The sequence below is a fragment of the Gambusia affinis genome, linkage group LG23 (genome assembly GCF_019740435.1).
Source record: "Gambusia affinis linkage group LG23, SWU_Gaff_1.0, whole genome shotgun sequence".
Classification (NCBI taxonomy): Eukaryota; Metazoa; Chordata; class Actinopteri; order Cyprinodontiformes; family Poeciliidae; genus Gambusia; species Gambusia affinis.
In genome coordinates, this window is record NC_057890.1 from 12,179,914 (window position 1) to 12,198,628 (window position 18,715).

Below are 18,715 nucleotides of genomic sequence, written 5' to 3' on the forward strand. Positions count from 1 at the left end.
TTTTACAAACTCCACTGCATTTACACATATTTACACATATCTTGTATCTATGTCTTCATGCAAAACAATTTGCAAAAACAAACACTTTCACCATTTTTTTTCCATTGAAACTCATGCATACAAATCTGAAAGATTCCTTTTAGTCAAAGATTTCATAAATTTTTTTGCAGCTCCCTCTTCTGGATTCCTTTTTCTTCTTCTTTTTTTTGCTTGAGTAGATTAACTCTGCTTTTCAAGCACCCTGATAAACCAGGTAGGGGCACCCAGTGATTAAACTTTAAATTTCATGGTCAGACAGTTAGTGGCAGAGGAATTAACACAAGGGAAGGGGTTTCACTGCTGTGAGGGAGAATAAATTAAGACTGGAGGGAAAAAATGACAAAGAGCAAAGGAAACGAGTGCGGAAAAGTCAAGACTATAAATCTTAACCATTCTACTTCCTCTCTATGACACTGTCTTCATCACTGCTCTCAAGTAATACCCCACCTCCTCTGTCCTCCTGCTCTCCCTCCCTCTCTCTCAGCTGCTCTGCCTTCCCTCCCCTCCCTCGCTGTGGATGGTGTAGCTCTCTCGCAGTCTGGTGGAGCTGCACACAAGGATTAGAGGGTTGTTGTGAGTGTCTGCTCAAAGAGTGGGAGCCAGTGGACAGAAACAGATAAAAAAAAATCTCCAGCAAGAGGATAGCCTTGTTATACTGGATAAGTGCTCTGATTTTATTTGACTCTGCCTTTACTTCTCATCACAGTCGAGCTGAAGGGTCTTCACCTGGGGGAGGACAGATAAGCCAGTCAACTATACAGCTTGGATTTTCACACGGGGAGCCATGTGAGCTGTACTCCCCTCTGCTGACTTCACGCAACAAAACTGCCCCAACAGTCTGCACTCCAAACCCAGGAGCACAACTAGGATTCGCCCACCCCCTCTCCCTGGAACCTCTACTTTCAGCGTTTGCATACCTCAGCGGAGGACACCTTTCTTGGGGTTGGGCTCTGAGTGGCCCCCTGGTCTGGAGGCCAGACAGCAGCACTCCAGCACCATGGATTACCTGCTTCGGACTGTAGTGCTGCTGTGCTTCACGTTGCAGCCGGGAAGAGGAGCTGATCCCAAGCACAACGTTCCCAGACTAAAGCTGTCATTCAAGGGTAAGCCCATTCCTTGTGTTTTCTGACTCCAGGTTATATGGGGATTGCTTGTGTATTTAGCTTTTAAACCAGACCTGTTTTTCTTGCCCATGGGTGCTCTTTAGTGCTGTTCTTTTCATCTATTCTTTGGCATGCTGAGTATCCCTTTTCTTCCTTTATCAGAGCAAGTCTATTTCTGCTTCTGTTTCTCTTGGTCAGCGCACAAGACCTACCTCTCTTCAAAACCTTCCGTACTCCTTCCTCCAATTTCCTTGCTGTTTCCCTCTCTCTTATGCTGACTGTCTTCAAGAATTCGCAATTCTCCTTACAAATGGGGAGATTGTTTCCATATGCTGTGGAAGCACTCCTGCCTGAAGTTAAATGTATATATTGGCCCCTGTGTCATTTCTCCTCTTCTGCTGGTACTGCACAGCCCTGTTAAGTGCAATGAACAGGCAGCAGAGCCTTAGTTTTTGTGACTTCTGTCCCAAAATCTCCCCCCAAAAAAGATCTGGTGGGATCTTGCTGGTCATGACATAGAGTGTGTCCTCTTTGATGCACCTCCTTACCGTATTTCAAAATCAACAGTTGAGGACTTTTGAATGTAATTAAATGTAACTTATGTCACCTATTTGCACATTTCAGGGAGAGTAAGAATTTATCATGCACGTGGACATTTTTGACGTATCTAGCAAACATGTTATTCTCTCTCCTTCTGTGTTATTTTGAGGGGAGACTGCGGAGCGCCGGTTCTTCCTCTCCTTCTCCTCCCTCTTTCTCTTTTCCCCATCTCGTCTCCTCTCTCACACCCTGCACTAAATCAGGCTCCATGTAATAGCAGACAACTTGGACGGAAATAACTGGTAACATTTTTGCCATTTTTTGGGGGAGAATTTTTAGGAAAGTGCACTGCTTGAAGTGTGGTCTTGTGACTCTTCGTTACACCCTCTGAAAATTTATGAACAAGCTGATTTGCAGTCGAAAGCATGAGTGTGTGGTTGAAAGTCCTTTCATTCACATGATTGTCACCAAAATCTTAGTTTTTTTTTTGGGACAATCTCAGTATTTTTCTTTTCTGAGGGAGAATCAGATGTTGGCTTTAAGCATGGTTTGAAAATAATGTCTGTCACCAATTCATCCCTATATTTAGACAAGACATTTAGCGCAACTTATGTTTAGAGGCCTTCTATATAACATGCTTTATTCTTTAGATGGAGGGCAAGTTGTAATTTTGAGGGCAGTATAGTTTTCTTTATCACCCTTTCAGTTTCCAAATGGATATGATTCCACATGCCCTTGGGCTAAAATAAAAAATGTCAATGACTTCAGTATTTGTTCTGTTGAGTTTCCTTCACAAGTCATTATCCCAGCCTTTAAACTGTGATGACATGGGAAGATTGACTTTTGGACTTACCTGCTTCGTGTCAAACATCCCCTGGGCTCTATCACATCACTTCACACAAAGCCAAGCTTTTAGGGATGATGGGAAAATGTCAGCCCTACTACATGCAGGCATCTGTTTAAAGAATGTAAATCTAGTCTTTTGTGATCCTCTATGACGTTCAGTCTGACAAGTGAACATGCTGCCGACAAAAGTGCGAGACAAGAGACGTGTCGCCGAGCATCAAAGTGCGGATTGACAGACTGTACAAGTGATGGATGTGCATTGTCAAATTGAGAAAGCAGGTCTGGTTCTCGTCTTGTGAGATATACAGTACTGTAAAAAAAAAAAAAAAAAAAAAAAGATAAAAAAAACCATGCATTTTGCTTTAAAAGTCATGTTGTTTTTGTTAATGTTCTTGTTAGATCTTGGTGTGAGCACTCAACACCCTCTCTTGTGATTTCCTCCCCCTGGACTGAAAGAGGTGTCTCAGCTTGTGTGCAACAAATGTGTCAGGTCTTGCCTGTCCTTCTATATTCAGACACCTGGTTCTTGTGCGTATGCATGAGCTCACGAATTGGGATCTTTTATTGGGCTGTTGAATTCTCTGTTGAGCGCGTGATTATAGTCAGCTGTTGGCTCGCAAGAATGCATTGTGTGTCACTTTCTTCGTGCTGCCCGCTCACCGGCGATTCATGTGTTTTGTCTCTACAGGTGTTTGATGGGTCTCTGGATGTCCATCAGAATAGAATTGTCTGTTAACGCCAATAATGTGGAAGAGGGTTGAGGGTATAAGCACTCATTTTTATTGAAAGACAAGCTGTCAGACGTACAGCAGATGAACCAAAAGGAAGGGAGACTAGACTGGTTGTTAAATGAAGTGTCAGTCACCACCTCTACGCTGCGTGAAGCCAGACTAGAAATTAAGTCAAATAAACAAAAGGGAGGAATTCTCATGGGAAGGATAGTCAAACAAGCAAATCTCCAGAGCAGGATGATCACACTCTGACTCCCAGGATGGTCTCATTAGCTATGCAAGTGTATGATTAGGGGTACTCAGATATATACAGAGCATGTAAGCAGAGTCCCATGAAATCAGCCTCAAATGAGAGCTGATGACAAGCCCCCAAGGGACTTGATAGTCACACACAAGTGAAGAATTCTTATAATCTAGGAAAGGACAGGCAAACGACTGCAGAGTGAGCAGTTTGTGGCGAAGAACGATTGAGAAATGGAGACAGGTAGATAAAATGACCTCTCTCGGGATATTCTGCCAGAGCAAGTGGAGAGTAAATGATTTCCCAGTGGGGTCAGTTAGACATTCAGCGAAAAGGTTGCCATTTCACGGGGGACACTACGATGATCACAGCAGTTAATAATTTTCTCTTCTCCTTGAGACTGCAGTAATGCTTACTTCCTCACCTTGACTAATATAATAAGGAAGGCATGGTGGTGAAAGTAAATGCTAGGAAGATGTTTCATTTCACCACAGATCAACTTGTTTGGATTGCTGATTAAAATGATTACACTTTGAGGGAAGAAGAGGAGCTGACTTAAGGTTACTGTTTTACCATTAGAATTACAGGAGACAGTGAATTAAGCCAGACCTACAGTCGCATAAATCCCTGAACTGCAATCTTGCACACTATAGGCAGCCATCAGGAGTAACACTGACCCCTAAAGGTCAGCCGAGGCACAGACATGCCAACAGTGGAAGTGGACATGGCATAAACTTTAAAACTTTGGACCTTTTTAGCAATTGAAAAAGAAGGCAAGACAAAAAAAATGTTTGGATGTTAGGGTTAGGTGACCCTACCACACGACCTCTTCATACCATTCTCCTCATCAATCAAAGCAAGAATAAGAAAGACAGAACAAAACTGTGAAAGGGATTAGACATCTGCAGTTGGCTTGTAAATGCCCTTGGTGTGGAACTGCTCTCAGGGATGTCTGGTCTATGCCTCATAATAAGCCTGTATATGTCTCGGAGTGACTGAATTCCAGTAAGATAAGTGCAGTTTGTACATTTGTGGGTGTTTGCATGTGTGTTGGTTTATCTGTTCTCATTTTTACCCCGTTTTTTCTTTGATGTGTGAATTACCATGTGTGTATCACATTTGGAGAGTCTCTCGTCTGTATCTGTCCGTTCTACTGGCTGTGGCTGACAGAGCGGATGTAGTTAATTACAAGGTGTACTCCCAACGCGCCAACCTTGGAGATGCCTGCCTCCGTCTCCCTCCTTTTCTCTCGTTCTCATAGTTCTTTCCTTCCCTCTCCTGTGGCCAAGTCGTCTCTGAAGGAACCACAACACCACAAACCCTAAGTGCAATCTTTAAGAAGTCTGTGTGTGGCGGCATTTTCTTTTTAAACTCGTCTCCTTTTTCTGTCTCTTTGATTGCAGGTCAGTTAATACATATATGTTCCTTGGTTGTTAGTCTTTTCAACTGTATTTTGACAGACACCCACACACACTCACACACTTACTAAACCTTCATCTTTGCTCCCACGCGTCCACATTTCCGTGGCACAACCAATGTTTTCCAGTAGCCTCCATTGCATTATGCCCCCACGTTAAACTTGAATGTAATTCATCTCCATGCACTCACTCACAAAACTGACCACAGAGTTTGCTAAGCTCCCACCAATCTGGTCCACAAGTTGAAAGACGGTATGATGAATCTGTAAGCATACACATTTGTTCTGACTCTTGTTGCCCCACAGATAATTGTGCAATGACATCTCAAGTTGCAAAAACAAAAGCCATTTATCCAGCCATCAAGAAATAAGTGACTAGATTTTTATTTATTTATTTACTTTTTTTGGAACAAAACATTAAGCAAATTTTCAGTACTTTAATTTGTGGAAATGTTTTTTTGATGTCTCTGTGGTAGACGTGGTTACTAGGGATATAAAAGGTGTGGCTTAAAAACTGCCTAAATGTTATGCGATACCGTTTTGCTGGATTGTGCATTTTTTCATGAATCAAAGAGCTGAAATGACTGAACTATTCTCTGTCGGCATTGAGAATTACAGCAAATGGCCCTGTGCGCCACCAGACAGCTGGCAGAAAGAAAGCTAATATGTTTTTCCTGTGCTTACAAGAAAGCCAAAATCAGCTGTTTGGAAATATTTCCTGTCATAAAAAAAAATACATATATAAAATCTTGAACTGGAAAATAAAGCTTAAATGATTATCTTAAATGATTTTGACACAAGCAGCAGCTCTGTGGTGTAGCTGTCCCTGGAGGATGGCAACTGAAGCAGACAGCCGAGCTAATACCAGCTTGTTCTATTAAGAGCAGAACAGCAAAAAGGTAGATTATTTTGTGCAATAAGCCCTGAGTATACTCCTCCATTATATTTTTCACATTGATATTAACTTAACTTAAATTGAAAGGTATTCTAAGCATAAGTTCAGTGCTTGGGTAAAGAAAAGAGCTGTAGTTCCTGTTGTCTTTGCTTTTTATTCATTCCACACAGTCATTCTCTTCATTTGTTTCTTATTTGAAGGTTAGTGGAAATGGAAATGTTCTTAGCTAAAAAAAGAAAAACAACAAAAAACAAAACAAAAATTAAAAAAAGGCAAAAGTCAAGATGTGTAAAATAGACCTTGTTTTTAAATTCCAGAGATGCAGTCTACACAGATATACCAGAGTATTTGAAGTATTTAAAACAATCCACTAACTTTGATGGAAGACTGTTGCAAGTAAGGCAAAAATGTTTTGGAAAACATATAGACAGGTGTGGATAGGAACTGTTTAAGAGAAAACTACTGCTAAATTTAACTGATTTTTATTCTGTGAATTCACTATGTATCAAAATAAAAAAAATAAAAAATAACAGTAAACAAATGTTTAGAAGTGTAAAAAATAAATAACTTGTCACTAAACTTAGCTCGTGTAACTTATGCTTTAAATAAAGCCTTAAGGCGTAGTGCTGTCGATTTTTGTTGTAAATGTTTGTCTAAAAACTGTGAAGCTGTAGAATCTCTTCTCAACCTTACCGTATCTTGAAAATCTCGTACTGGCTCGTTCCTCATCTTTGGTTTTTTTCCCAAGATTGTTGGTTGGAATGTGGCATATCTCCCGTAAAAAAAACTAACTAAAAAAACATTCATACACGTGTAGAACTTATCAAAAAAATATGATCAGAACTCAAATAGCCACAACAGCACCGTTTGTGTTTATTTACCAATTAGTGTCTGAGTGTTGCATACATAAAGACTTTTTGGTCTATGTGTACTTAAGAAATGCGCAGGCATGCACACCAGAAAAATATCCTGTGTCTTTGCATCTGTGTTTGGGACGCAGGCTTGAGTTACAGCCTTGTGCAGATTGCAGTAATGTGGGTATGAATGGGTCCCACCAGCTGCTAAGTCTTGTCAGTCAGATGGAGAAATGGTGCACCGTTCCATCTGAGCAGAGTCCTGTTACGAAAAAGAGGAACATCTTTAAAGAAAGACACACAGAATGAGTGAGAAAGGGAAAGGATTAGCAGGCAAACAAACACGGTAATCAAGTCAAAGGAAAATATAAGGCTTTGTTGTTTGGACTTGGTGTATGTTATTGTTAAAGCCAAAAACAATTAAAGAATAAGTTCTCCATTTTTAATCTTTTTTTTTACAGTTTGCTGTGTATTGGTTTTTCTTTCCCTTGACTATTTTTTTCCCAAAAGAAACGTCAAAAATTAACAAATGACAAATTACAGTTTAGGAGTGCAAAGACATTAATAAAATTCCTTTAATACTGTAAAAAAAAAAGTGTAACACGTTATCCTCAGATGCTGTAGCAAGCTGGAATCTTTGGTTTTGTCCTCAGATTTATTACCGAGTCCGTCTTTCGCTTCAGTGTGTTCGATGTCACACTTTGCCGGGGTTACATTCAGATCTCTAGCCTCGCCTCATTAATTTATAATAAAATGGCAGAGCTGACATTCAGCTACATCGTGCAGCTGACAGGCTGCACTAACAGGCTCAGGCTCCAGACTCAGCCATGATAACCACAGCCTGGTTCCTCTCAAAGTCCATCCATCAAACTGCATGGTGATAGCACTATCTTCCCTTTTTCTGCAGGAGTGATATTGTGATAGACACAACCCATTTTTAACAGTTTATTCTATTCCATCAGGTTCACGTCGGTGGCTTTATTTACATACCAAAGAGAAATGTGCATGTGTGTGTTTTCCCAGACAGCCTGGTTATCCTGTGAGCATTTGAGTACTGTGTGTTAGTGGGATCCCTACAGCTGGCAACCAGGCCCCAAGCAGTCTGTGGTCAAAGTGCTGGTCTCTGCGGTCCAGCCGTCCAATGACTACAGGAGATACACGCTAATGAAATGGTTCCACATTTTACTGCTTTTGTTGTGTGAGTGTTTTTCATGTGAGCTCATGTTTCTGGCTTAGCCTGCTGTCATTATCCCTGATTTTAGGTTTCTGCTGCCTTTATCGCTCACTCTGCTACACTTTTACTGCTTTGCTTATCCCGTCAAATCCTTTAGTGAAATATGTTTTTCCTATCCTGTCTCCCTCCTCTCGGTCTCGCTCTCGTTTTCTGAAGGGGAAACAGGCATTTCTTGCAATCACAAAAATAAGTTCAGAGTTGAAGATGAGAAACTTTGAGAGTAAAATTCAATATAATTTTAGGGTATTCAAAATTGTAAAAATTGGATAATGACTTTATTTTTTTCTTTTCAGGAATTTTTTTTATATTCTAATCATTAAAATTAGTAGCAACTTTATCCTCTCTACATAAAACCTGGGCGCAAGCTGCTAATTTGAATTTTTTAAATACAAGCTGGAGTTGTTGAAGAGGATCTAGTAGGGATTATTAAATTTTCCTGCAGCATAAATGTTGCCTTCACTAATACTACAGTTAGCGTCTATAGTAATATATACTGTCATTAAAATCAGACACATATCCAATGTCTTATTAGGATTCTCTGTGTAAATTCGGCTAAAATGAAGCTAAAAACTACATATATCAAATTTGTAGTGGAATTACTCTCTTCATTTTTTAAGAAGAGAGTAATTCCAGTAACATATACGCAGAGCCTTCTCAGGATATCCGTGGAGTCGATGAAACTCATACTGCTGGAAAATAAAAAGAAGTCCAACAGCTGTTGAATATTTAATGGACAATAATGTAGCCATTTAAATTTTGTCTGCCTGTCATAAATCATAGAGCACCAAGCATTTCTGATTGTTCTGTTTTTGTACAAGGGATGAATATTAAAGATAATGAATTCAAACAGCTGGCTTGTTATTAAATTAATGTCGCAAACAAATTACAATCTTCAGTAGTGATGTAATAATACAAATATTTGTATCATACATATTGTGTCTGTTTATTATAGACACGATATTTGTCTTTATGTGTTCTTACGAGGGATTTATTATTTTTTCAAAAGGTACAAAACAATATGGATGTAATAAAATTATTAACAGTACCTAAAACAAGACCAGGTGCATAAATATCATTATCAATATGATTGTTAGTACTAGTGTGTATTATGTGTATTATTATTGCTCTTATTAGTATTTCATCATCGTCTCTTTATTAAAAGTAGTTACAGACTATGACAGCAAACAGACAGCTGTGTTTTGACAAGCCAAGGTGAGACTCGTGAATCATCTTTGTCTTTTTTAAAACTGTCTTTAAAGTATGTTTTTCAAAGTTCACCTCAAAGCCTTTATACTATAAACTCTTATTGTGAAGGTCAGCAGGAATTTCTTTGTCTAAATTTGCTGCATTTCTGCTTTGAACAATGAAGACACTTGTCAAAAATTCAACTTTGCAGAAAACTTTATTTTCTTAGCAGCAGTTGCAAGGTTACTGATGTTGCGTCCTTCGTTGCGCTGTTATGAAGTCAAGAATACAGATACTTTGAACATTTACTGCCTGTTGGTGGTTGAAAGACTCCTGCTTTACTTTTACAGCCTTCTGGTGAAGTCATCGTTTCTGCTTTTCACAGACAATCAAAAAGCGGTGTGTGTACTGGCCAAATATGTTTTTAATGTTAATTTAAAAAAAAATAAAAGAATAATGAAACTTAAATACGTTAATATTTTTTTTATATTCTAATCATTAAAATTAGTAGCAACTTTATCCTCTCTACATAAAACCTGGGCGCAAGCTGCTAATTTGCGCATGAGGGAAATCGGAGAGGAAAACTAAGACTGAAGCCTCTGCAACGGCACAGAAAAACAATCCATAGAATGTCTATTACAAATGTCATCAATAAACTCTAGTCACAGTTGGTTTATAATTGGTGTTGTATTTGGTTATGGATCTGTCAGCTCATGAGAAATAAACTGCGGATTGTTTTTAAATGCCAAAATTGTAGCAAAAATGAAATCGACACCAAGTTAATTCATTCTCACATTTTATTTCTAATTTGAAAATTCACAATAGAGCTGCTCTTTGCCTCAGAGTTCATGGTAAAAATGCATGCTGAAAGAGAACCTGTTTCCTGTCAAAGTCTGTCACTCAAAATACACCTGAATGAGGTCTCTTGTAGGTCGGCTTGTGTTATACAGATGGTCGCCAAGGAAACCACCCCACACCTGCTACTGTGTTTTAAAAAGACAAAAGCGAAGTGGTGAACTTTTTCTGGCATGTGTGGGTATCCTTGAGCTTAAGATATTATTTTAACACTTTCTTTAGCAAAGCTTAAGGCAAATTTCCATCAGGCGGCTGTCTGTTTTTTTTGTTTTTTTTTGCGTGTGTGTGTTTTCTTTTCATTTTCCAACACCTGTGTTTTGTGGCTGCCATGGGAGCAGCAAATTGTGCTTCTTACTGCATATTAAAAAAAGAAAAAAAACTTAGACACTGACATTTTTGGGGTTCTAAATTTTATCTTTATTTAATCATCATTGTGTAGTTGTAGGCTTTTGCGAAGAAATTGTTTTTTGAAAATTCCTCTCCTTTTTAGAGCATTTGCTGCACAATTGATAGATGAAACATCTCTTGAAAAGGGCTGCAATGTTCTAATGGAATACCATCTATTTGCTGGATCTCAGTCAAGGGTTTTCTGCTGCGGGGCTTTTGTGGTTCCCGTCACTCAAATGCACATTTGCGCAGCAGCGTGAGCCGACATTCAGATAAACATAATTTAATGCCCGTCTCCTTTCTTTCATGGAGTTTCATTATTCCGCCGTTGCGTGGCATGTAGGCGTCTAAAAAATGCCTGCCTGCTTGCAGAATGGGGGAGTGAAGGGCACTCCATAGACAATTGCACTTGAATTTTGAATGTAGGTTTTTTTTTTTTTATTATTTCATTTCCAAAGCTTTGTGATACATGATGCACATTATTTTCTGTACTGAAATATGATAGAGACACAAATGCTAATTTATATCAATGACTTGCTTGTGCTTGCCAGTTTCAAGCTGTACTTCTCCATATATATTGTTTTTCTTTGTGCATGAATTAAATAAGAATTTAAAGTGCTTTGGGTGCTTTTAGTGAAAACCCCTTACATTGGCAAAATGCTCCTTTAGTTTTTTGAGACAAGATAAAGATATTTTTTGGTTTTGCAGAAAAAAAAAAGAAAAAGGAACAATTAGATCAAAAGCCATTAACCGAAACCTTTTGCTATATTTTTAGATCTAAGTTCACAGTAGTTTTGTTTTTTTTGCCAAATTGAAAAAAGTTATAACTTCAACTGATCATTTTCAAACTACGCCAATAGATTGAATTGTGTTTTCACAGTTGTGGCTGCTTGTCTCCTAAACAGCTGCCCAGTACTGTGACAATTAAAAATGCCCTTGTCCTCGAATCAGAAGATGGCTTTAAAGACATACTAATGTCATAATATTTAAATTAATGTAAAATTCTGATGGGATGTTATAATGAGTAGCCACATCTGCATGGTAATAATATTCATATCTTTGAAATTTCTGATTTTTTTATTTCATTTTTGTATATTTCTTGATTGTTAATGAAAATCTTGCCCACATTTGGTATTTTGGGAATAATAGTATGTAATTTTTATTACTCTGTTTTTTGTTGTTGTTCCATTTTCTGAAACTTAGTACAGAAATTTGTGTCCATTCAGCATTTTTGGACCATTGATTGAAACTAAAATGCATTTTTTTAATACACTAAAATATCAGACAGATTTTTATTTTATTTTTTTTGTATGTTTGGGTGTTGAGATCCTATAAAACCTTTGCATTTTACCGTTTCATTTTTCATGAATTTTAAGTATGGTTCAAGCGAAATTTATTAGTGGCATCTATGGGAAAAAGTTTGCCATAAATTAAAACATATTTTATTTAACAATTTTTAAAGATGGCTGTTTTAATGTGAAAAAACAACCAAAAAACAAAACATAGACACTTCTCAAGTAAGTAATTTGATTTCATTTGAAAAAATAATAAAATAAAAAAGCATTTATTTGAGAACATTTCTCACAGTCTCCACACATTTATTCTCCAGGACAAGGACAGAACAAATCTTTTTTTCCTCTTGTGTTCTTTTTAAAACAGTTGACAACCAATGCATTATCATAATTATTGCTTTTTAGAGTAGAAATTACTGAGTAAAATATTGTGGTCAAATTATTCCAATTTCTGGTAATAAAAAAATAAATAAATAAAATAGACAAACACAATTGTTGTAGCATTTTGCAGAAGTGATCTATTTTGAAGGAGTTTATTATTATTTCTGCTGGTCTGGTGTAACATTCACTGATTTCTAAGGTTGAGTTTTTGCAGTGTGTTAATTTTTATTGTATGCTCAAGATGGACTCCAGATTTATTCACAATTACATAACAACATGACAGCTGTGTGTCTGTCGGGACGTCCAATTGGATTTTTCACTTCTGGACACAGGGAATTTACCTAATCTGTGTGTGGAATCCACCTGTGCGTAATTTGAATTGAGTAGATATGAAACAGGTTCACGGCGGCCTCGAAGGATTGTTGGAGAATATTAAGCTCTTTTCCAATAGAGACAGGGAAGCCCACTTAGTGTTGATTCAGGCGATCCTGGAAGAAAATCTTCATGTCAACGTTGAGAAGTAAACCATTTGAGAAGCGTTAGCAAGACTTCAAAATGACTCTCCAATCTGACTTCGGCTGTTGTTCAAAGAACAAGTTTCAAGACTTTTTCTATAGATGTCAACAGTACCTGAACACAAATGCACTCCACGGTTTTTAGATTATTTACTCTAGATTTTCTAAACTGTGTATTCTTTTTAAACTTCACGTAATGAAATACTTTGCATTGGTTTGTCACCTAAAACATTATTAAAATACATAGAATATTGTGTTTGCAGCAAGACACAGTATGAAGGGCGAAGGTATGAATAGTTTTACAGGTACTAAATATGAGCTTGGTATGTAAATAAGGATTTGTGATCAAGTTTCCATTGTTTCTTTTAAGTAAAGTTAATTCACAAGCTTAATTAAATCACAAATTTTCAGGGATTTCACATGGATGCATGTGTGGGATCCTTTTGCATACGTTTGAGTGAATGTAAAAAGTATGTTACTGCATCTGTGTGGCTGTGTTCACCTTGACGAGTGTAGCTTCAGGTTCCACATGTAAATAGCGGAGTTTGTTATTGAACACGAGCAGATGGCGCATTTGTGTAAAAGAAAAGAGTGCAAAATGAATACTAAATGGAGAAAGATTACATGTGTCCGGCTGAATTGTGTTCAGTGAATGTGTACAGAGAAGTTTTTGTGTCAGTATCTGTGTGCACTAAATGGGTTGTATGAGCCTGCTGTGTGTGGCAAAGAGGCCACATTCAACACTGTTTGTTGGTGTGTGTGTGTTTGGGGGTCCCAGGTTAGGGACTGTGTTCTACGTGCTGCTGTTAAACTAGCTTGTGCTGCGTAAGTAAAAATTCAGAGTAGATTAGAATTGATGGAACATATCTGTTTTCAAGTAGAACCTGTGTGATGTATGTATTCAAGTCACGGTGTAGGTCTAAGAGTGGGGTTTGCATTTTTAAAAATAACACGGCGCATTTATGATAAATCTCCTTTTCCTTTGTGTGCCAGAGTTTATGTTCTCTGTGAATATGCATGTTCTCAGCTCGGTTGCTATATTTTGTATGAGCTCTGCTGTTCCCCATCTCTTGTGCTCCCATTTCCAAACGAGCGTGTCTGTGTTTAGGTTGGAGGTCCTTAGGTGCTTACGCTCCAGTTCTCTCAGAATTTTTTTCCAAACCACAGTAGATCTCAGCCCAGATAAAGCCTTTTCTGTGTTTTTGTGTGCACAGGCCACCTTGTGTTTGATCAACACATGTCGAGAGATGTATGTCTGTCTTTTTCTTTCTTTTTTTTTATTTCTACCTCGGCTCATTTAGAGGAAACCTTTCGTGACAGAGTTCATGTTGGATTAACTCCTGGATTCAGCTTGTTTTCACATCACACGGGTCATTATATACAGACTTTGCATGACAAGTTTTTGTTGTTTTTTTCCCCATCGATTTACCTCAACTCTCAGCTGCGAATTCAAACTTATCCAGTTTCTCCTTTGCCATCCCAAAATCTTCTAGATGTAATTCATTATTCTTTGTCTATGTCGAGTTTTTCTTTTCCCATGTCCATTCCACTTTTTCCATTGCTGAAACATAAGAAGACTCCATGCCACTGTGACTGAAAATCATATTTTCATATTTCCCTCTTGAACTCACATTAATACATTGATCAGAATTTTGTTCCCTAAGAAATAAAGTTTGGCTCTCTCTTCAAGACCGGACATAAATGGGGACACCTTTGTTTTTTATAGTATGGTATGTTATATTAGCTAATAATATGGTTAAACCTAGCGACATTACTAAAACAACAGAATCCATGTTTGTGCCCAAGAGCACGTATACCGTTAGTTTAATCGTAAGATTTCCAAAGGGCAACATTCCCAAGTCCAGCATATTCAATGGCAGATGGAGGTTGATTCCTCAAAATCAGGATGCACAGCAAATTTGCTGTACTGCATTCTGCTTACCTATTATCTGATTTAAATCTAACTTTCTCTAAGTCTGAATGAACCTGAAGACTTGCCTCAATATAACACAGAAAATAGGCTTATTGTATCCTTGTGCTTCTTTTTGACTTGATATCTAAACACATAATCAGTTTCTCTACATTTCTGTAGATTTGGGTTGGTTGCTTAAAAGCAGATTTAATCAAAGTTCTTAAATCTATCCATTTTCTAAATAACCCCAATCTGGTAATAACTGAAGTGGTGACAGTTATGGCAGCCATATATTTGCGAATGGCAGGATATTGAAATATAGTAATGATCTCTCCACCCTGAAGCTCACACACATTCTCTTCTCTGGCACTCTACAAATGTTCACGCAAACTCTTGACCACAGACCACCACTCATACCCACACCCACCCACTCTGCTTCCTTCAAACCCAAATTCAACTGATGTGGATATGGTGCAACCATCTTTATTAGGTGACAACCACGCCCCTCCCGCAGCCCCATGCCACCCACCTGTTGCTCTTTCAAAGCGGATAGAAACACCACGTCCTTCATCTATCTCCCTTTACATCAGTTCCTTCTTTCATGTGGACAGATGTCCAAGATCTTACACACGGTGACCGGCTGCGGACGGCTTCTATAACGTCCCATCAAGCCGCGTTTTGTAGGAAGCGATGACTGGACTGTTCTCTTATGTGTATTTATTTGGTTGTGCTTGTTTAGATGTCATGAATCAATGTCTTTGGTGTCTAATCTTAATGCTGATGGTGATGCTTGATGTATTATTGTTCTACATGTTGTGTATTGAGTAAAACATTAGTAATTGCTTTATCATTTTCTTGTTTTGTAAAACTTAGTTTTAGACTGCCTGGCCAGTTTCAGAACAAGCTAACTTATTAAAAAATAAAAAAATATTAATATGTAGAAGAATATCTTAGATACAGAAATACAACAAAACTTTGCTGTCCGCTATAGAAATATGTATTAAATATTTAACTGTTTTTTGTTTGTTTGTTTACTTGCACAGTATGGTACTTGACTTTAGCAGATTTTTGCTCAAGCTACTGACTTAAAAATAGTTTAGAGAAGCATGCTACTAAAGCATGTTACAACAAAACAATGTTTTGCTTCTAAATAATCACCAGCTTTACAACAACCTGCAGTCCAACATTTGATTTTCATTTATCACTAATGGTATTAAAACTTATATTCCTTTGCTCCATTGTAGGAGTAGTTTACAAACTTGTGGCAGAGCAAACTTATTTTCCTCAAGCCTCCGTAACGAAACATTTTAAGCTTTTGAGTTAGCTTATGTCTAATATGAAGTTCTGATCTGATGGCACTGCATGATTCAATGAACAATTCATGTTTAATCAAGAGTTAAAATTTTGTAAGTGTGAAAGTCTACCATAACTTCAATGATTTTGATCTTTATTTCAAATCTTTCATATTCACACTGTATCTTACAAATTAATGTTGTGAACATCTCACTAGAATATTTTAAAATCCTTTTTAAAACTGTCTCTTGCTGTTGTTTCATCTCCTTTTGTGGTTCTGATTAAAACGGAGAATTTTCCCACAAAAAATATTAAAATAGATCACCTTTGCCCACTTCAAATCTCCAGAGTGACAAACCAAACCTGTTTTTATTAAAGTTTCCTGAACAAACATCCAGAACAAATGGCTTAATAGACATCAATCATGCCCCTTCTCTCAGTTTTTCCTTTGGTCTGCCTCAGAGTTTTGTCCTGGATCCTCTTCTTTAACAGTGCAAAACTGATTCAATAGTACACATGGTTGGTGCTTATAGCTGTGTTCTAAATCTTGGTATACTCTGTACACTTGACTCATCTTCTAAATTGACTAAAAGGTTTTCCAGTTGGTAACATGTAACCATCCAGTACCTCACTGTGGGCCTAAGGGGACATTTGAGTCTCTTTCCTGGATAGTACCAGAAAAAATTCAAGACTTCTGATTGAATGTGCTTGAAGAACTGTGACACCTTCTTCCATAAAATAAAAATAATGTTGTTTTTTTATTATTATTATTTCATAAGTCCCTGTACTTGAGAATATCAGTTTATCCAATAAATTACACTAAAGCAAAGAATTTTATCACATCAATAAGCTCTTGCCAAAAAAACTCTGAATTATTATTTTGTTTACATCAGTTCTATTAGTAACATAGTTAATTTATTTTAATTTATGCCCAAACACCTAGAATCAAGAATCATAAGTCTCTTTTCAGGGACTTATGTATTGAAAGGAAATCTGTTTCTGTAATTTTGTTTTCATTTTGTTTCAGCTAGTTTTTTGTGGAAACATGTCGTCTCTGTTGCTGGTTTTCGTACTGCAGCTCTAAGCTTCCTCATAGTTGATGAAACCCAGATTTAGTGATTAAACTTTAACTTTTGGATGAAGCAGCAGCTGTACCTAAGGCCACAAATTGCTCTTGATTTTCTTCTAGTGCTGTGACACATCGACATCTCATACCTTACACCAATCTGTACATCTAAATGAAACATTGTGCAAAAGTACATTGGCAGTCATAAATCCCTTAATGGTAATTTATGTAATATCCTATTTGCAGATACATGAAACCACCCACGCATAATTCCTTACATGTAGTGTTTCCACTGTTTCAGACTCCTTTATGAATTATTCAACCAATCACACGGCTGAGCAGTCTGAGCTCGGTTCCTGATTGTGACATGCTGTGAGCTCTTAAAACTGCTAATGCTGGACTTGAATGGCATGCTTCGGTTTGTGAGTGCCTGCAAATATTTATGTGGACATTAATGGAACATGTAATTTCCTTAGTTATAATTTTGCAATGCCTCACATTATGATTAGCAAAACATATATATATATATATATATATATATATATATATATATATATATATATATATATATAATTTTTTTTTTACCCTGCTTCTAAAAAAGGGAAATATTTAGCAAGCAGCAATATATTTACTGGCACTACTTGTACTTGAAATTCAACTTTGCATTTAGGTGACTCTTTGTTTGTATTTTTTTCTTTCAGAAATGTTAGAATCCAGTAACCTCCTTACCTTTAATGGCCTGGCAAATAGTTCGGGCTATGACACATTCTTATTGGACGAGGAGCGAGGGAGACTGCTGGTTGGAGCCGAGGACTATATCTTCTCATTTGACTTAGTCAACATAAACAGAGACCACAAGCAGGTAAAATTCAAACTCCGTTTTAGTCTGAAGTTTGGTTATGTTTGTGTGTTGGAGAGAAACTCACACTCATGTTAAATCTCCTCTCCTCTGCTGCCCAAATCCCCTCTGGAATCCATTACTTCATCTCCCTTTCTCTTTGCCTTCATTCCGCCCACCGTCTGTCTCAGTCCAGACACGGCTGTTCGTAATTCCATTACTCCACCTGGACTAGGTTAGCAGTCTTTTTATCTGATTCGGGCTGCTATCAGACACACGGGTCTGACATGGACTTGCCTGCAGGCTGCAGGGAGCTGCACAGGGAAACGAAACTGATGAAAAATACATGTAGAAGACAAAAAAGAGAGGAAATATGTCCCTGAATTTCTTTGTCTTTTGTTTACAGGCGTTGCTTAGCATCATTACAGGAAAATGCCAAAAAGCTGCACAGGTTTTTGTGTTAACAAAATGCAGCTGATGCACAAAAGCGATAAAGCACATTATTGGACTAAAGAAATTTGAGAATGTATTAATGCGTGAACATGTATGTGCATATATTTCCATTGTGTACTGACATCTGTGTGACCAGGAGAGAGAAAAAGAGCTCTGTCACAACTGCGTCCTGAGAGTACAATCATCCTAGATTTACTTAAGTACAGCTCAAACATGCGCACTTACTCCTTCAGTGTGTGTTCACCAGGGGCCACGTGTGAATAACAGTGAGATCAAACTCCTCCAAGTCAACTTGCAAAATAACTTTCTGACCATATTTGAAGTGAAAAGTACAACCTTATGTTTAAGATTTTTAACGAGTGGAAATTTGAATGAGAACAGCTGCTGACGCCCCTGAACATTCTAATCTCTTTCAGTGCATTTTACAAAAAACACATGCTGTGTTTTACTTTGTGAAACTTGCTATTTATTTCAATTTGTTTTGCTGTGAGCTGTTTTCACGTCATCATCGGGAATATGTCATAAATCAAACATTTAGTAACCTAAAATTGATCGCTTTAAGGCAAATTCAGTGGAAATGTGTCCCTTTATCCCCCTGATTTACACTGAGGACTTACAGTTTCCCTGCATTCGTTTCA

General features: G+C 37.6%; 1 protein-coding gene and 1 long non-coding RNA gene across 4 annotated transcripts in view; one reads left to right on the forward strand and one right to left on the reverse strand.

Moving 5' to 3' along the window:
• The first annotated feature begins 554 nt into the window (after positions 1-554).
• Positions 555-18,715, forward strand: part of sema3aa (sema domain, immunoglobulin domain (Ig), short basic domain, secreted, (semaphorin) 3Aa) — a 40,508-nt gene continuing 22,347 nt past the window's right edge. For 2 of the 3 annotated variants that reach the window (XM_044108297.1, XM_044108300.1), the window contains exons 1-2: positions 568-1,142; positions 17,488-17,648. In XM_044108297.1, coding sequence (XP_043964232.1) covers positions 1,037-1,142; positions 17,488-17,648 — 267 coding nt within the window. In that variant the 5' untranslated portion in view covers positions 568-1,036. Of the gene's footprint in view, positions 1,143-17,487; positions 17,649-18,715 lie in introns of all 3 variants that reach the window. The other variant, XM_044108299.1, reaches the window with a different exon arrangement.
• Positions 12,258-18,419, reverse strand: LOC122826446. The gene is made up of 4 exons (XR_006369803.1): positions 18,303-18,419; positions 17,713-17,938; positions 17,516-17,617; positions 12,258-12,488 (listed from the first exon to the last, which is right to left on the reverse strand). It is a non-coding gene; the product is annotated as an uncharacterized LOC122826446 (long non-coding RNA).